The sequence below is a fragment of the Pagrus pagrus genome (genome assembly GCF_965226575.1).
Source record: "Pagrus pagrus genome assembly, chromosome: 10".
In the NCBI taxonomy this organism is placed as follows: Eukaryota; Metazoa; Chordata; class Actinopteri; order Spariformes; family Sparidae; genus Pagrus; species Pagrus pagrus.
In genome coordinates, this window is record NC_140194.1 from 6,199,585 (window position 1) to 6,218,276 (window position 18,692).

Here is an 18,692-nt window from a genome sequence, read left to right on the forward strand (position 1 = left end):
TTTTTTTTTTTTTTTAAATGAAACATTTTAATGCATTGAGCACCAAAAAATGAAATTTCATTCAACTTCATTGTAATGAGTTTGGTGGCAGACATCTCAGAGACAGATAAAGTGCTGAAACAGTCGAAAGAAAATTAAACATCGACAACAATAATCACTTCTTCTTTTGTCGGGGTTATCAGTGACCAAGCAGAAATGCCAAAGATTCTTTAACTCGGCTTCTCAGATGAGTAGTAAAGTGGTTCTTTTAGATTGGAAACAATTGAAAAATCTTTAAGATGTCTGCTGTTTGTACAAAACAAGTGCTTTAAAATATGTAACCTTGAGCTCTGGGAAATTGCAGAGATAATTTTTATATTATGGTGAGCAATTTTTCAGTTATTCGACGGTTATTCTGAAATGCCACACAATCAGGTCTAGACTGATATCTCAAAGTCAAATCTATCTGCATAGCTAGACACCACTGGAGCAATTGTGTCTACTTTTTATAATTCGGGTGAACTACCCCTTTTAATTTGTAGTCCGGTCTGTCTTTTTGTCCTGCGATGACATGCCCCACTGCTCGACACAGAAACCCAAAGTGATTGATGACACCTAACAGTACTATAAATGGTCCCTGATAGTAAACATTGTAACCTTGATACACCCCCGAAAGACCCCTCACTTATTCACATTAACATACTCTACAGACACACACACACACATACTGATATATCTGCCGTATGGTATATATGAGGTATAGTCTTTGTCTAGTCTTCTACTGCATACAGCATGGTAAACGAAACCAGCCGGGAATGACGGACAGGGGCTTTCATAAATCATGGACCTTCCAGTTTTTCTCATCGCAGAGCGGAAGCTCGGGGAGGGGAGAAGAAGAAGTGAGGGGAAAGAAAGTCTTCAGACTATCTACAGGCAAAAATTAAAAAACAGCGAATCGAAGGTAAACGCTCATCAGATATGATTAGTGATCACATTTTTTATCGTGGCCGACTGTTGGACTCAAGACACATGAGAGTCGCAGCCTCTCCTCACGAGTTAAGACGAAGAGACCACACATTCTCTTTGCTGCATTCGAGTCTGTCGGAAAAAAAATCAAATACAATTAACTGCAGTTACATTGACAGGTACAAAAACAAAATCACTTGTGGTGGTGTGTCATTTTCACTGCGTACATGTAAAAAAAAAAAGAAAAAACCCCATACACCAAATAAAGCTTTGTAAATTGCACTCTGATGTGGCACGAGTCCCAGCCCCCCCTCCCCTCCTCAGTCGTTTGGGATATTTACATTCAGTAGTTCAGTCCAGGATGGAGCGAAGATAGAAAACGACACGAGTTCTTACAAAGCAGAACTAAATGAGATTTCATTGTCGATTACAGAGATGAACAGACACCCGGGCTGCATCTGATGAGAAGTTCTGGCAGCCGTTCTCGCTGCACGTTCGCCCGGGTTCTCGCTGCTCTCGGAGACGTCCACAGTAACAGCTATCGTCTGCCCCCTGCTGTGCAGTCAGTCATGTTACAGTGGACCTTTCCTCTCCGAGCTGTAGTGTTTGTGGTTCTGCTTGACAAATCAGAGAGAGCCAGACACACCCCCCCTCCTCCCCTTCTCTCTCTCTCTGTTGCCAGTCTGTGGCCCCGGCATGGGGCATGGTTCTTGGTCCAACAAGTCTGGTGAGTTTTTTTATTGCCTCTTTTAGTCCGGACGGCTCTTAGCGCAGTTTGAGCTTGAAGGCGGAGATCTCCATGGGATCCAGGCTGATGGAGGAGTCGTTGGCCAGAGGTGCGCCGGAGTGCATCAGCGTCAGGGACATGGGCTGGAGCAGCTGCAGGTCCAGGTTCTTGAACAGTCCTGACACGCTCAGCTGCAGAGAGACAGAAGGCATTAGAAAATCTAAATTTAGCTTAGCTGTAATCAAATAAAAATCAGTATTAGGGGGATTTACTAAAGTAAAAGTAGCAAAAACAAACTTTAAAAAATTGACAAGAAGAAATACTGCATTAAAAAGTAAAGTATTCCCAAAAGCATGTGCTTAAAGCATCAACAGTAAAAGTAACCAATTATGCACAAAGGCCTCTTTTTATATATATATTTTATGGCCTTTTCATGGCTTTATTGACAGGACAGTTTGAGAGAGGACAGGAAATGGGATGACAGAGAGAGAAGGGGGAAGACATGCAGCAGTTGGCCCCCAGGCCAGACTCTAACCCTGGGTCGCTGCAACGAGGACAGGCCTCTGTGTGTGTGGGTCACATGCTCTACCAACTGAGCTACTGGGGCGCCCCCTGCACAAAGGCCTCTTGACAGTCTTACATTATTAATTTTATGTTGGACTAAGGAGAGCCAATTTTAACAGCTTTATATACTGTTTGGTAGCTTAATATTTCATAAAGCATATTTTATAAGATGATCGTATGTTTTCATGTTACATATTAATCTGAAAATTAAATAAAAAGCCATAGCTGACAGATAAAGTCTACAAAGTAGCAAAGAACAGATAGATGTAGGGATATATTTTGTATATCAGCTGATGCACAAGTGAGAGTTTGATGAACATACAGCATCTTTTGTTTTATAGTGTGTGTGTGTGTGTGTGTGTGTGTGTGTGTGTGTGTGTCCGTCCTGACCTGTCCCTGTGTGGTGGTGCAGTTGAAGCCCAGGTTCTGAGCCTCCAGGCCGCAATCTACAGCCAGACGGTGAAGAATCATGGCTGTGTACGGAGACGGAGACTGGGTGTCCTGCTGCTCACAAACACACACAAACAGAAATCAAGTCGAGTCAAACCACAGAATATCTGAAACCAAAAAGTTGTGTGTGTGTGTTTTGTGCGTGTCAGTTCACCTGGCTCTGGATGCTGCGCAGGTTCAGCAGGTGGAAGTCGCAGGGCAGGATGGACTTGAGAGGGGCGAAGGTTTGCAGAGGAGGGATGCCGCGGCGTTTGGGCAGGACGGGCAGCGCCAACACCTCGTGGTTCAGGAAGGTGTTGGTCATGTGACTCAGTATAGACGGGAAGCTGTTTGTTGCACTGTCCATCATCTGTGGGAGGGCGAGAGAGGAATTTAAACCACAGTGGTGAGTGGCAGTGCTGCCGTTACAACATCAGTGGCTCATTTATTGTGTCATCACGTCTCTACAGGAGGAATAGGCTCTAATTACTGTGACGGCGCACAAGGTGTATTTCTAATTCTAGTCCAGACACAGTGCTAATCGATCTATATTGGGTTTTGTTGCAGCCACAGCGCTGCGATGTCATTTTTTAAATTAATGGCATTATAGTGTTTGAAACATTATGTCTGATGTTTTGTGGCAACTTCATCCCAAGTACCATCAGCAGTTTTTTAGCACAGTGTCGGATGATAAAACTACAACCAATGGCTTCCATTCTCTGCCAATGAGTCTTCATTCAGTTGATAAATGGCATCATTTGTTACTTTCAATGGCGCTGCTGTAAAGATGGAACAGCCATGAGGTGGAGGAGAGTACAACAAAAAAAAAAAGGGAACTAGAGCTACAGTAACAGACTATAATGAGGGCTAACAAGCATCCTCACTGTTGCTACGGCAACATTACCTCTTGAACTCCGTCAGTCAAGATTTTGGAGAGGAAAGAGTGAAACAAGGAGGAGAGTTTGGCAAATACGCCTTCATGCTGAAGGTAATGAAGCAGAAAATAAAGGAGAAGGAGAAGAGATGAGAGGTAAACAACAAAGACAGATGGGGTGGTAATGAGTGCTGGAAATAAAACATGAAGAAAGGTGATAATGAACGCAGAATGAAGGACATAACACTCCTAAATTCCACAGAGCTTATGCAGAGTCATTCAACACAGCAGAGAAACTTCCCCAGGCCTCCACATCCGCCTTTGTCCACCATCTTACTGACCTTGTTGCCCGTGGATCTCCTCTCAAGCAGCAGTCGAAAGCGGTTGCCCGTCTTCTTATTGTCCTTCAGGCCCTGACCCAGCCCTCGATTATCATCCTGCATCAGCCGTCGGTCCATAATCACTTCGAGCTGGCCTGAGGAGGAGGAACAGAGGACGACAGCTTTCATACAAAGCCTGTGTGTTGAACTTTCAGATGATTGGTTGATGAAGACGAAAGACATTAGCCGTTCGTCCTTTACAAACGCCTCCATCACTCACATAACGATGATAATAGAATTAGCTCAGTGCATTAATGTGAAAGTATGAACTCTGAAAACCTCTTGATGGAGAGAAGGGAGAGTAACCTCCCCCACATCAGTACAACCCTATTGCCTAAACAGCTAGAGACGGTTAAATAAAAAAAAGTAAGAGTGCAAAAAAAAGAAATTAATTAAAATGAAATGACATTAATTGAATGTAATAAAATACAGACCGTTCTCCAGGCTGGTGACACCCAGAGACTGAGCTGTGTGCAGTGTGAGGCGGTGAAGGCTGTCCTGGATGTACGCCTGGCTGGGCATGGGATAGAAGTTGGCCTGCAGGGGGAGCTTCATGTAGTGGTGACGAGGCTGCATCTGCAAGAGGAGATCAATATGTCAAACTTACAGAGGAGGAAAGATGCAAAATCTACATTATGACCATGACCAGGTCAGGGATAGTTAAAGAGCAACTCAAGCTGCGTTCTTTCCAGGGTTTTAAAATGGAGATGTAGGTTACAGCACTGATGTCCTCCCTCAACCCACACACCGACACAGACGTTCGCCGACAGTGTAAACAAAAATTTAGCGTGGAGGTAGAAGATGGTGATTATTATTATTATGATTATTATTATTTTAGAGCCATACTATACAGGATCTGACGGCTGCCGTTTGTAAAAACACTACTCAAAGTCGGCACCTTCTCCCTAGTTAAACGAGGGATACGAAGTAATATAGGTTTTCTGATTGTTTACGCTCCAAAGCACACAATCTTGTAATCCTGTAGGACGGTGCCACATTGCAGGATTTTGTGCGAATTCAGCCGGAGAACTTGCTTCATCTTGTTTGCTGTGCGTTTGTTGTTCAGTCACGCCATGTTCAAACAAGACAGACAAACTTGCAGCTCTCACACGAAGAGGAGTCGCATAGCAGGCGGGCTAGCTGGTTTATTTGTAGCACCGTAATCATGCAGAAACCTACGTCAGGTCACACAGGAATTCTGATGCCAAAACACACACACCCTGATGAATGTTTGATTACACAAGGAACACTACTGGGAAGCTACAGAATAATATGAAAACCTCAAAAACAAAAGATAATGGACCAAAAAAGAAAAAGAAAAAATGCTATTACGCAGAAAAAAAAGGAGTGTAACTCATCAGCATCCGCTTAATGAAGGTGCGACTGACCTGGAAGCCGTTGAGATCTGTGTAGAAGACGTCTCCACTCTGGATGTCAGTGACTAGTCGCATTGCCAGCTCCTTGTTGGTCTGATCTCTGATGTCCACCATGGTGGTGATGTCTATCGACAAACCGTCCACCCCTAAAAATACAAAAAGCATAATGAAACAAACTTGTGACACAGATGGGAAGTAACGGGGAAAATGTGATTTGCAAATGCTACTTGGATAATGTTGTGCATTTGTCTGCTTAGAAGTCAAAATTAGGCAGCTGTATCAAATTATAAATTGTCATTTTGTCAAACATCCTTTTTGTATTGTACCATCTGGCGCCTTTAACCAAAACATGAAAAGCTTTTGCAGAAGCCATTTTAAACTGATATGATTGTGCAGTTTATTACCTGGCACGTTGTTTATGCGAATCGTCTGCTGGAAATGCTGGTAGTGTGCCACCACCTCCGAGAAGAGTGGCCCCTCCACCACGCGCACCACGGGCGGCTCTTTCTGGTTGTAGGGCTGAAAGCAGGAGGAGAGAAAGTCGAGTCAGGAGCTAAATAAGTGAATAAGGAAGAGCGGCAGAGAGAGAAGTGGAGCCACAAGTGCCTACTGTGTGAGAACGAATCCTTTGCACTCTGTTGTCTTAAAAAAAAAAAAAAAATCAATGAAAAGATGAAGCAGCACCCAGTCTGCCTGCCTTCCTGCCCCGAGCGCCCCAGCATGATACAATGACACAATACACGAGAGACAGTCTATCAAAGCCTTCTGAGAGGCAAGTAAACATCTGACATACAACAACTGAGAGAGGGAATACCTTTGCTTTCCCATCAGGTAGGAAGAGGTAAGCTCCACTTTTGTCTTTAGAGGGACGAGTGCCATACACCATGAACTGCATCTGAACCTTCACTTCCTGAGGATCGTCCTTGCGCTTGATGCTCTGCAGATGAAAAAGCCATAAAAAGGAGCGGAGGAGAAGACAGTGAAGAGAATTAAAATAAGAGATGAAAGGATGTTTGAGTAGCAACAAGACATGCCATGTTCACTTTGATCAAACAGCAAGGGTTTATCAGGAAATCAAGCTCACAGCTTTATGCCTTCCAAAAGATCAAAGTTAAAACAGTCGAGCAGATCCTTAATTCAGATATAAATCCGACTGGTTCGATAAAAACACAAACCTCCAGCAGGCCGGTGGTTCCAGAGAAGCCCAGCGTGAGAGACTGACTGCTGACGTAGAAGGTCTGAGGGTCAGACTGCTGCGAGCGCACGGGGAGCGGGTCCGTGGCGCGAGCAGTGACACCCTGTCCCGACAGCCTGAGCAGGGTGTCGGAGCGGAGCGTCATGGGCGAGTCGGGAGACTCGTAGAGGTGGAACACAGCCAGGCCCAGAGGTGGCAGACGGACCATGAATGTCGCCTGGATGAAGGGTTTGAAGAAATGTTGGATATCGATCAAGCGGCGCCGTCATACGCATACAAATGTGAAAATGTGGCTTCGTTTTCCTTGTTAATCTGAACATAGAGTGTTGACCATAAGGCGTTCATTAGAAGCGAAAGGCATTTACACATTAGCAACAATGTGCTGTAATTAAACTGTGATGAGAGATGAGTGTTAATGAGGCTGTAATTTCTCTGTTTCATTTAAATTCATTACTTTCTGTGGGTGGAGAGAATTTCATTTCAAATTAATCCACAGGGTGGCGGTAAGCAAATGGGAATTTTTTTTTTACTTATGCAGATGCAATATAATATTTGAGCCGTTTCAGTGGATGTTTCGTTTTCATTTTGAGAGGGTTAACAAAAACACATCAGTTCTAGTACAAGCTTTCAGGTTAACGTCAAAAGAACGAGGAGAAAACTACAACCTCATAACTATTACCTGAGCTATGGCATTCAACTCTATGAGTCAATATTTTGCGTCATGAGGAAGGCAGGATGTGCAGAAATGTGCCCAGTGAAGCTCAACTCACCAGGCGAGATACAACAATGACACATTTTAGATTGTAAAAAGATTTTTGCACTGATTCAGACTCCCGATAGACAAAACTGACGCAGCATGACCTGAGATATTGTCTTATGCCTCTGTGATCTTCCTTCTTGTCAAAATCTGCTGCTTTAAATTACCCACAATGCAACCAGAACACTGACAGTTCAGCCAGCGGTTCTGGTTGTTTATGCTTTTAGGGGCTAAAACAATCTTGAGCTGTTCGTCTTAAACAGAGATTAGAAGTGGGCCACAGAGAATCTCATTTCTTTCTCACTTCTACTTCACTGCTAGTCTTCGGCCCCTACAGACGCCGACTCAAGAGACTTGGTTTGAGGCAATTTATCAGACTTACCACATTTCCTTCTGGAGCCACAAAAGGCTTTATATAACTTTATTTAACTTACAGCATGAAGTAGCACTCCCCAAGAAGGCTTCAAGTCTATCTTTCTTCCAACTTAAGCACATAACTAGAATGACTTCGTACTGGGCTGTGAGAATTTGAGTTCACAGCAGCCAGCGTAGACACTAATGAATTATGTCTCTTACCTCAAATACCTCCGCACTCATTTGACTAGCAGAGCTCCACTGAGCGCTCAGCTGCACCGGGAGGGTCTGTCCGTCCTCAGTAAGCACCCGCACCTTCACTGTGTTGACCAACACCGTCACCACACACAGCCGTTCCTGCTCGATGGGGTTAAACAGAACCAGGTACCTGGTAGAGAGACAGGAAAAAAGCAATCAGAGGCACAGAATGGTGGAGGAGTGGCTGAGGTAAGAGGCGGAGGAGATGAGAAGAGAGCGGCAGTGAGGGGATGCTGATAATACCTCGGCCCTGCTGGGTCCAGCTCGATTAGAGTGCGCTGAGGCAGAGAGTCTTGAGTAGCGCGCCTGTCATCCTAGAAAATGAAAAACATAACACAGAAAAAACACAGTGAATACTTTTACAGTTTTTCAAGACACATTAACATACAGTGGCAGAAATGTCCCTCAATGTTTCCCTCATACCGTCTCCAGGAACGGCTCCGTTTGGTAAAAGCGATAAAACTCTTTGTTTTTCATCACCAGGAAATGAGCAGCGTTGATGATTACTCTCTTCAGACCGATGAGTGAACGCAGTAATCTAGGGAGGAAGGAGGAATCAATGGCTCAGTGCAGTAGTCACAGCTTGTTATTGCTTCAAGGTATTGAACCGGCGAGTATCAAAATAGCCACAGAGACGAGGATAAAAAAGAAGAGGCACAGATTTTCAGTTTCATAGAAGTTACATGAAATGGTACAAGGATGTAATCCCTCCAATCCTGTCGTCTGTTTCTAGACCCTCAGATTCTTACCTGGTGCCGTAGTCGATCACAACATTCTCTTTCGCAGTGCCGGTGATGGCATCGTGATGTTGGAAGAGGCCGACAGATCGCCTCGCATCCACCAGCAGGGCATAGTCTGAGACCGGGTAGCGCCCTTCCATGCCAGCATGCCGAGCGTTGGCAACCGCCAGGCTGTAGAGGATCTCTGCCCCCCTGGAAGGAGATCGACAGACAATTATAGGCCAGGGTGTCTTCGGGTATTCAGACCTAAGCTGTAAATTTAAGTCTGACTTTTGGACCAGAAACTATTTCTTATTCAAGCTTTGCAGGTCAGTACAGATGTGAGTATATGTGGCCGTGTCTAGACTAGAGGTGGGTTTAATGTAAAAATAGGGTTATTAGTAGGGGTGCGCATCTCTCCCTTATGATACGATCCGATACGTATCTAGATACATTACCTTAGACCTCGCCAGGTTGTAGCTAAGTTGTGATTAAAAGAAGCAGCATAGCAGCTTCACTCAACTCAACTTTACAAAATCGGGCCATCGACCAGTTCACAGTGCATTTAGATCGATCCAGAGGTCGGCGTATCAATGTAGTCACATCTTTAACTTTAAAACCGGTTTCCCATTAATATTGGTGAATCGTTACACCCTCTAGTTATTAAACTTCCTCTTAAACTTAAAGAATGACTTGCATTATGCCTTAAATTACTATGAACTATTCCTAGTGGACCACACATACATCTTGTTTGCAATGCAAAACAGAAACAAAAAGCCTTCTGTAGCACTCTCTCACTGAGGCTCCATCCACATGTACAACAGGGTATTTTTGCAGACGGGTTTAAAACAAAACAATCTCTGTCCAGACGAGCAGTTTATCACCATTTTAGAAAAATTGTTTCCATCCATAGTAACACGTCTGAAAACGCATGTCACAAGGCCATAATCAGGAATCAGATTGTATATTATGTGGTTGCTTAGTGACAGAGGATACTATAAACAAGGCAGGCAAATGTGTCTGCTCTTCACAAAATCCTCCTGGGTAACGCTATTTCTTATTATAACTACGTCAGCAGCTGTTTTAATCTCTTTTCCATCATCATGTTTTGATATCACTTTGTACATTGACAGAATGGATGTCATCTTGTCTATGTTTAGAAAGAGAGAGACAAACTCAAATAAACTCCGATATCAGAACACATACTCCAAATTCACATTTGCCAATGCTAGATACACTGATAAGGCCCAATTAGGAAGCAAACGTGGGAGTATGTGTCATAGTTTCCAGAAACACTCAAGCCGAGTTTCTAAATATGTTCACCCTAGAAGGGATATTCCAAAAGTTCAGTTTTCAATGACCAAAAATGCTGTTTGTGTTTGTACAAAAGGCCAAAATGCGTAGGAAAAGCTGAAGTAAAACCCTGGGCCCTGAACAGCTACAGTATAATGAAAGCACTGCAGGGTTGTGGTTGCCAGTTATCAGGAAAGTGAGACTGAATCTGCCTCACCTAAGGTGCGACTCTATCACACGGTCCAGGCTCTTGTAAAAGGGCCGAGAGGTGAAATAGCCAGTCCAATAGTGGTCTTCACGGTCTGCATAGGCAAAGAAATCTCCACTGAGCACCGGGAAGTCAGCGGGTCTGGATCCCTGGGCCACTCCGTTCGCTTTGTACACAGCGTTGAAGTAGTCTGTGAGAGTCCCAAACTGAGCCTGGAAGACACGGACGACACAAAACACACATTTTACTCAAGCAACAGCTGAACAGAAAGGAAAGGAAAGGAAAAAATTTCTCATTATTGGAGCGTGCAGCTTTCATCTTACAAGGCATCTTCTGAAGTAAACATCGAGTCGTGACAGATTCTTTGTTTTGTCAGCAAGTTAAAAAATCCACTGCATGATTCATTATCACAAGAAAGGTTGTATACCGAGAGGCACAAACACAATGGAAGAAGGCGACACGGTTTGTGACAGTTGACAAATTATTTTCTCACTTGTACGTGCATCTCGGGGTGAGAATTCATGTAGTCAAACAGCTTCTGGTAGTTGGTGTACTGCTGATCCCATTCCAGAGCCTTGTCGTAGCGGAAGTCGTCTCCCAGGGGGACGAGAAGCACCTTGCTGCGGTAGAGTTTGGACTTTTTACGGTACTGGTCCAGGAGGAGCTGTGCCCTGGTTGAGGAGAGGAAAAATAACTGAGGGGACAGATTTCTTGGCATCCAAACTGCGCCGCTTTGCATACGCCAGTTCTGGAGGAAATCACTACGACCTTGGATAGAAGAGGATGAAATTAACCCTGGGGGTGTTTTCCATTAGCCACAGAAATATGTCCTCTGGAAAGTTCTTAAAGGCAGCTTAATGTGACTGTGAGGCTATCTGCAGTCTGCGTCTGCCTCCCTCCGTTCATCCACCTTCTCTGGCTGCTGTCGCTGGCACAAGCTCAAGTTTAGTTTATTTTTAAAAAGGGACCAGCAGAGATAACAGAGTTTCAACCACAGTGTCCAATCTGCTCTGTATGGTCGTGTGTCGCTGGAGCCAAAATTCCATAACTTTGGTTATTTAAGACAAGATCAAGACACATACCCAGCAGGACATCTCAGTGCTCCTTAGTGGACAAACTATGTAATCAAAACCTGGTTTTCAAACATATTTTTAGCATTCCAGTTATGGACATTTCTTGTTATTAAATAGCCCAACACATACACTGGCTGTAACTAAATACTATTTTAATAATCGACTAGTCTGCCCAATATTTTCTCAATTAATCATTTGTTGGGTTGATACAACGTCAGAAAGCAGTGAATTTCTCACAATCACATTTTCCTACGTCTTGTCATACAATTATATGCTCATATTAGATGAAGAAAACCAGCTATTCGATTCCTTTGAGAACCTAGAACAACAGAATATTTGTTTTTCTTGCTAAAAAAATGACTTTGGGCCCGTGTCCACATGATTTTTTTCCTCGCCAGCACCTTTTTTCAAGTTGTTGGAGAGAGCATATGAGGCAGCATATGAGGCAGCATATGAGGCAGCATGCGGAGCAGCGTCTTATTTCAGACAACGCCGACTTTATTGTGCAGCCGCTCCGGGCGCTTCAAGTTGAAAAAGTTTGATCTTTTCAGGAAGGTGCTGGGATCGCCAGCGTCTCCCTTTTAAAATCAAGCAATCATATATCTGATTGGGCGCTACTCATCACCCATCACCATGGTAACCAAAAAGATGAAGGAGATGCCACTGAACGTTGCGGATGAGTGTAGTACTTTTATCGCCCCACATGTTATAAGCTTGTTGTTAGCTGTGTAGTGAGTCCGTATCAAAACAAGCATGTTCCCTTACATCTGCAGAGTATGAGTTGTAGGCCAAGGCATCTCCTTGCAGCACCACAACGCCTTATTTATGTTGATATGTTGTGACACATTTTAATGGATAAACTTAAAGGTTATCACCATAAGTAAGAGAAAAAACTAATTCCCACGTCTTACCTCTCTGCTACGTTGGCCTCCACCACAGCTTTTGGCGGCACTTTCCAGGGACAGTTTATCCGACCACCCGGCAACCTCTTGAAATCGAACTGGCAGCAGATCTTGGGGTCGGGCCCACAGGTATGAGGCACGTCGTAGCTGTAGAATGGCATCATGTGACAAAACATGTCCGTGCTGGACCCAGTGTCTGTAAAGGCAGGAAAGTAAAACATCAAATGGCATGACAGGCCTCTTAAGAGTCTGCAATGTTTCATGTTGGGTAAGGATGGTATTTGTGATCAGAGACACACGAGTGCTCATACACACCCACATTTTTCACTGAGGACTGTCAAAAGTAATTCTGGATAAAGCAGCAAAAAGTAAAGAGAACACTTACAAAATGAATCCCTGAAAGAACTATCAATATTTGATCATATCCACCAGTGTAATATTGGAGGATTTTTACATTAGGAACCAATGGGCAGTAATTCTTCAGCAGATGTCCAATTCATTAAGAAATAATAATGAAGATAGGTCCTCTGAGGCTATTATGCACTGCTTGTTCTTCCAAAAGGCCATGATGACAAGTGGCATGACTCACTCTGCAATGAGCTTAACACAGATAAGCGCATGAATCAGATGACTGTTGCTGGCACCGCTCCACTCACCCCAGGCCTGCCTCCACATAAACTCCAGGCTGCGGGTGGAGGCAAAGTGTTTCTTGATGGAGTAGTGGACCCTCTGGATCAGCATGCTAGTCAGGTTGGCCCTCTTCAGCAGATAGGCCATCGTAGCGCTGTGCCCAAAAGGGTCTACCGCCCACCCGCTGCGAGGAGTTACACCTACGACCGCCAGCAGGAAACAAGATGTTCAGGGTTATGTTTGGATGAAAAGGAAAGGGTGCATCTTTTAGAAAGTCATTCTCCTCAGCGGGGAGCGCTGAAAGTAGCACAAAGTGTTTTATCACCCGCTGAGTGAGAGGCAACACATACCGCATGCAGGATGATGAGCATTGGGAAGACTGCTCTGATTGTAACTTTAGACTTAGGAAGCAAACATCCTTAGATTTCACGCAGAGAAGAGAGCATCTTAAACATTTAAGCATGATTTGACAAATTTGAATGAAAAGGCTCCTACAAGGAGTCTGATTGTGCACCTAGATTTCTCTCCAGCCACTGGTGTCCCTCAATAAGCTGGTCTATCATGGCAAAGTAGTGAACGTTGGCTTCATCCGTCATCACCCATCCTCCTGTCACGATCTCTAGCTGCCCTCCGAGGATCAGTCTGTTGAACACGGAGAGGATTAAGAAAGCAAGGTGAGGATAATCCAGCCCTAAAGACGGAGAGTCTTATTAACCAGATAACAAGTTATTTTTAGAGCTACCACAATCTGCCAGCAGATACTAGCCATTGTGTAAAAACTGTACTTCAAGCCAGTGGGCATCAGAGAAATATCAAGTCATTCTCAGATTTAGGTGGGAAACTTAAAGGCGCGCTTCACTGAGCTGTGACTCACTTGCGCATAGCCTCCTGCTTGTGTATGTCTGCAGTCTCCCACCACTTGGAGAAGAATGAAATCTCGGACCAGATGAACTTCCTGCGAGGATCCTCTGCCAGCTTCACCACCATGTTGTTTAAAATGTGCTGCGTCTGGTCTGTGAAGTACTTGTCAAAAGTCTTGATCCAACCTAACGAGACAAGAAGATATAAATATGAGCAATTTACACAGCGGCTGGCGAACAGACTGTCCACTACAGCTTGGACCATCTCCTGAAACAATACACCTCCGTACACCACAACCCTCTCTCCTTTATCTAGCTGGCTGGTAAAATGATGAGACAGGGGCAGGTAAGAGATTCAACTCTGTGCAAAAAGTGCTGCAACGGATCAAAAATAAAACTCATATTTTATTCAAGTGGAGCTGTTCCCCTCAGAAAGCTATTTAGCAGAGTGGTTTCAAAGAAAGTGACTAAAACGCACTTAGAGTTTGCAACAGTAAAATAGCACAGCCTAAAAATGTCCTGTCAAATATTCATCTCACATATTGTGGGGCTGATGTATTTCATAGAGTTCAACGTTCAGACTCATTCTGCAGTTCAATCATAAGAAATGACAGTGAAATGGTGATAGTTAAGTGAATGAGAGCTCATAGTTTTTTGTGAGCGACAGGACGATTTGCTGCAGTCATACTCAGTGTTTGACCTGCTTACCTGAAGTTGACTTAAAGCGCTAAAGCCCCTACTTTGTATTCAAAGAAATTATCCTTTTACCAGTAAACCTGCATCCACGTGTCTTCAGGCTAACTGCAGTCTGTAAGCTGCATTAAAAAAATGAGTAAAGAAAACTTTGCAGCAGAGTTGAATCATATGCAGCTCCCAAACAAGGGCTATTCTTATTGTTGATGAATTTTACAGGTCTCTGCAGCCTGTCAACATATCAATAACTGTCAACTTAGCAAGCATGTGGCAGGCTGGTAAACAAGTTTAATGGAAATGTCAGTCCGGAAAAACATCTCAGCCAATCAAACCTATAAATAGATACAGTTTTCCATTGGCAATATCTCTGTAATTCTATTGTTTGTGTCTGAGCCGTCAATCATGTCAGCATTATGCTAATAATAATAATGAGAACAAATGAATCGAATCTTCACTAGCCCTCCTGCTCAGGTAAGGACTCGCTGTAGCTGGTTTGACTGCTGACAAGATGCCATTTTTAGCCTGAGTCTTAAGATACATTTCAATCAGAAAAACTCTCAAAGCACTGAGACGTGTACAGCTTTGTGTTACGCCCTCTTAACTCACCCGGATCATTGTGGGAGTGGGGGACCACAAACACTTGCAGCGGTTCATTGTCCCACTCGTCAGGCTCGTAAGTAATGTCAAAGCCCTGTTTCCATACGCCGCCATCCGGGTTGTCAAACTTGAGAAGGGAGTACACATCCAGCATCTAAAATGGAACACCAACTCATCATGAGCTCACTAAACACGCCCTAGAAATAAGTATGTAGTAGCATCTGAAATTAAAACAACAGATTTCATCTGGGGAAACAACTAGCAGCTCAGTGAGCTCACCTGAACGTCTGCTTGGCCACGGCTGCCTGCAGCAAATTGGCAATCCTGGGGCTTGACAGCGAGGAAAGTGGGACGGCCGTCGAAGGGTAGCACCCAGGAACCGTTGGCACTTCTGAACGGCAGGTGGCCACTGGGAGACACAGCTCCTGTGTCTGTGAGCTCCATCACAGAGTCCTTTATGTGGCTGATGATTTGGTGGTTTTCCTCCAGGAGCTGCTCCAGCTGCTCTATCCGGTTCTGCAGAACTGAGATTTGGCTCTGAAACGCAGACAAAAATAATAAATCATGCAGCTGCGTAACGTCATAAAACATCTGTTATCCAAACCCACATTCTTCTTCTCTGTCAGAGTCAGTAAACTTTGTTTGACGACTACAAATTAAGACGATCTGTGATGAAAGATCATCTGATTTAGCCGAAATAACAAAGAGCAGTGTGAGATTAATCAGCACTAAAGATTTACAAAAAGGATACGAGTGTTAAAAATAAATAAATAAATAAATATTGAGCCTTTTGTTCATGATTAAAATTATCTGACTAAAGTAAACAAAAGTCTTTATGCTAATTTGTGCTTTGATCAAACTTCTGGTGCATCAAAACAAAACAGGCGGAAAGAAGCGCGACAAAAATAACTGCAGAAGAGGGCTTTCACACAACATACAGTATGCACAAGCACTACAGTAATTATTCTTACCCGTGGAAAGTTCCCTCCATTCTGTCGCCTTGCAGGATCATGTTGGACTCGATCCAACATCAGATACAGTGAAAAAACAGCCACACAGAATATGGCCCCGCCACACACTGTCACCTGTTTCCTCAGCTTCATCCTCCTCTGGAGCGGTCTTCTTTCCGGATCAAAAAAAAAAAAATGACCTTGACTGAGGTGGGGGGTTTTTTCCAGCACAGAGAAAAAAAAAGTCCTTGAAAACTTGAATGCAATCCCTCACAGTGCGGACAAAACGATGGAAAGTAAACAGCTACACCAGTATTGAAGGTTCGGCTCCACTCCTGTGATGCCTCCAGCCTCCATTCACCATACTGGAGACCACAGCGAAGCGGGCTACGACAGCAGTGGCAGTGGACAAGGGTACTAAATCAGCAATAGCTGGCAAGCAGTCTGTCAGCTTTGGCCAAACCACAGCCACCGGTGGGCTCCTTCAAAGTAGCCCTTGTGTTCAACCATCCAAACTGATGAGACTGCAGGAAAAGAAAAAAAAAAACAAGCGCCACACAGAAGGGGCTCAAACAGGGACCCTAGTGTCCCTGCAGCATGATGTGTGTCAATGTGGGCCTGCTCCGCTAGTCCAGTCCCCACTACCACAGCACAGTTTAATCCTCCAGTACAGCCCTTTTGCTTAGTTGGCCTCTAGTGCAATAACAGTTTGCACTCCAGGCTACAACGGCGCGAAGAAATGGGCTGAGAAAAAGACCAACTTGGCTTGGAGCAGCAACTTTTTTTCAAGCAAGGCCTCGATTCTTCCCCGAAACAGCTCCAGGAATTAAAATGAGACAAATGTCATTCTTCTCTCAGTAGCATAGAGGCAGCATATCTACTGTGGCAGCATGGGCAGTCCGTCTGTCCTCGATCGCAAGCGCCAAGTTGAAATCGCATCAGAGGGTCTTCTTTAGCTGTTGGGAAAGGTTTTGATTAATGGAGCATACAATAATATGTATCCAGCCTTCCAGAGAGGGGCTGCCACTAATGAGAAGCACAAGTGAAAGGAAGTGTGAGGGAGAATGAGAGAGACCTTTTTTTTTCTTGATCTGACAAATAAAGTCAACAAGAGGGGGAGCGGGGATCAAGCGGAGCATAGTGGCCTGTGTTTCCTCACAGCACTAATAGGTGCTCTTGTTTCCTTCTGTGAGCAAATCCAACAGGATCGTAATCCGCTCACTTCTCAGGCTGGGACGGTCTTAGCATTACCCACAGAGGGTTGGGATAATAACCTGGCACTTACATTTGCTCACACTGACTGAAATATAGCCTCACTGCCAGCAGGGAGACAATTACTTCTCAGACCATTTGGACCACATGAGGAATATATCCAACATGAAAGGCTTTGTCAGTCGGGATGCCTGACAGGGATAGAGACTACAGTCCTGCGTTTGTTTGACAAAATGCAAATGAACCACAAATCCCAAGCTGCTCACATGATGGCGTGTTATTAACATAAAGGAAGACATTCTGAACCTGAACAGTAGTTTTCGGGATATTGACTCGGGAGGGGCACCTTATTTATTCATTAACTTGGGAGACTTTTAGTCCTGCTATCGCTGGGCAGCTAGCCAGTGAACAAACTTAACAGCACTAACATACCTGCATTTGGACATTGTCCCGTGTAAGCTCACATTAACGGCATGTAGTTAACAGATATAGATAGTTAACCCAACGGCTAAATTACAGCACTCTGTCAAACTTTAATAAACCCGGTTACTTAAATACTAACTGACGTTTGATATCACGAATATGTAGCTGACTAAGCTAGCGCTAGCAACCAGATGTTCCATGATTAAGTTACCACATCAACACGACTGGTTTACGAGCTAGCTTCAGGAGTCACACAACGTTACTACGGGCATTGTCGTTTACTGATGAACCCTGGCAAACAGCAGTCACATCTGTCTTTCTGCATTGAGAGCCTGTGCTGCATGGCAGATTTATGTCAACCGTTACAGTCGATAGCAAGTATTGGCTTGATAACATTAAGACAATACGTGACTGATATCTCCTGGCTAACCATCCCACTTTCCCCATCCAAACATCGGCGAACAGTCACTGACGACCTTGGGACTGTCGCTTTGTGAACAAAATGAAAAAATCTGACGTTACCCATCAAAGGAGAGTAATCCGGAAGAGTGGAGAGCCCAGCAGTGTGCGTGCTTTTAGCTCCGGGCTGACAGATTACCAACTGAACGAGCTAGCTTTAGCCGCTAGCACCGCTGAGCTGCCGCAAAGGCTTGTGGGAAGAGAGGAGCTGCGCATCGGGCGGTGATTGGTCGGACAGCTTCAGCAGATTGTGAAAGAAATGCACCAACCTTTAATTTCTGGACTCAGAAGTGCAGTGTGTAAATATGAGTGTCTGCATTGCAACACGAGGATCCTCCACGTGTTTGACTATGAAACAGATAAAAATCATAATTAATATTCATAGTGATTAATAGTGAATATAAAAGCACTTACAGTCACATGTATATACAGTGATTATAACCTTTATAAAGCTAAAGCCATTCACAATATATTCCCACCTGCTTGTGTCTAACATGACCCACTTACCTGTGATATTTATAGCAAGTTAATGATTGTAATATTTAAAACAATCCACTCAGCAGTTCACAGACAGAATAGTGTCATACTGTAATGATATACCTCATTACTGTTAAAGGGCTATTCATTTACAAGATGAATAACACCTTCTGGACTAAATTCACAATGAGGTCTGTAAATCATCCCCGCTAACTGGTGCATTGTCTCTGGAAAGACACGCTGAAAACTTGTAATATCATATGTGGGTGGCTGTTGTTGTTTCCAGCGCAGTGTAATCAGTCTACGAGCGAGAAGAATCACATAGCCTATTATACTG

The 18,692-nt window shown here is 44.0% G+C and overlaps 1 protein-coding gene across 1 annotated transcript; it reads right to left on the minus strand.

Annotated features, from left to right (window-relative positions):
• Positions 1 to 18,172, minus strand: man2a2 (mannosidase, alpha, class 2A, member 2). The gene is made up of 23 exons (XM_084363524.1): positions 17,942 to 18,172; positions 15,806 to 16,740; positions 15,114 to 15,371; positions 14,844 to 14,988; positions 13,559 to 13,730; positions 13,199 to 13,326; positions 12,711 to 12,884; positions 12,064 to 12,250; positions 10,573 to 10,750; positions 10,089 to 10,291; positions 8,609 to 8,791; positions 8,283 to 8,397; positions 8,103 to 8,173; positions 7,824 to 7,989; positions 6,471 to 6,707; positions 6,110 to 6,232; positions 5,700 to 5,814; positions 5,308 to 5,441; positions 4,354 to 4,495; positions 3,881 to 4,014; positions 2,841 to 3,035; positions 2,627 to 2,740; positions 1 to 1,863 (listed from the first exon to the last, which is right to left on the minus strand). Exons 2-23 carry the CDS (start codon positions 15,935 to 15,937, stop codon positions 1,711 to 1,713), a joined length of 3,459 nt encoding a protein of 1,152 aa, XP_084219650.1. The 5' UTR covers positions 15,938 to 16,740; positions 17,942 to 18,172; the 3' UTR covers positions 1 to 1,710.
• Between the last annotated feature and the right edge of the window lie 520 nt (positions 18,173 to 18,692).

Coding starts and splice junctions, on each gene's coding strand:
- man2a2 (XM_084363524.1), bottom strand. CDS start 15,937: ATGAAGCTGAGGAAACAGGTGACAGTGTGTGGCGGGGCCATATTCTGT. Junction 12,885..13,198: donor GTGGCTGGAGAGAAATCTAG/GTGCACAATCAG, acceptor TGGCGGTCGTAG/GTGTAACTCCTCGCAGCGGG. Junction 4,496..5,307: donor CAGATCTCAACGGCTTCCAG/GTCAGTCGCACC, acceptor CTCCTCTTGCAG/ATGCAGCCTCGTCACCACTA.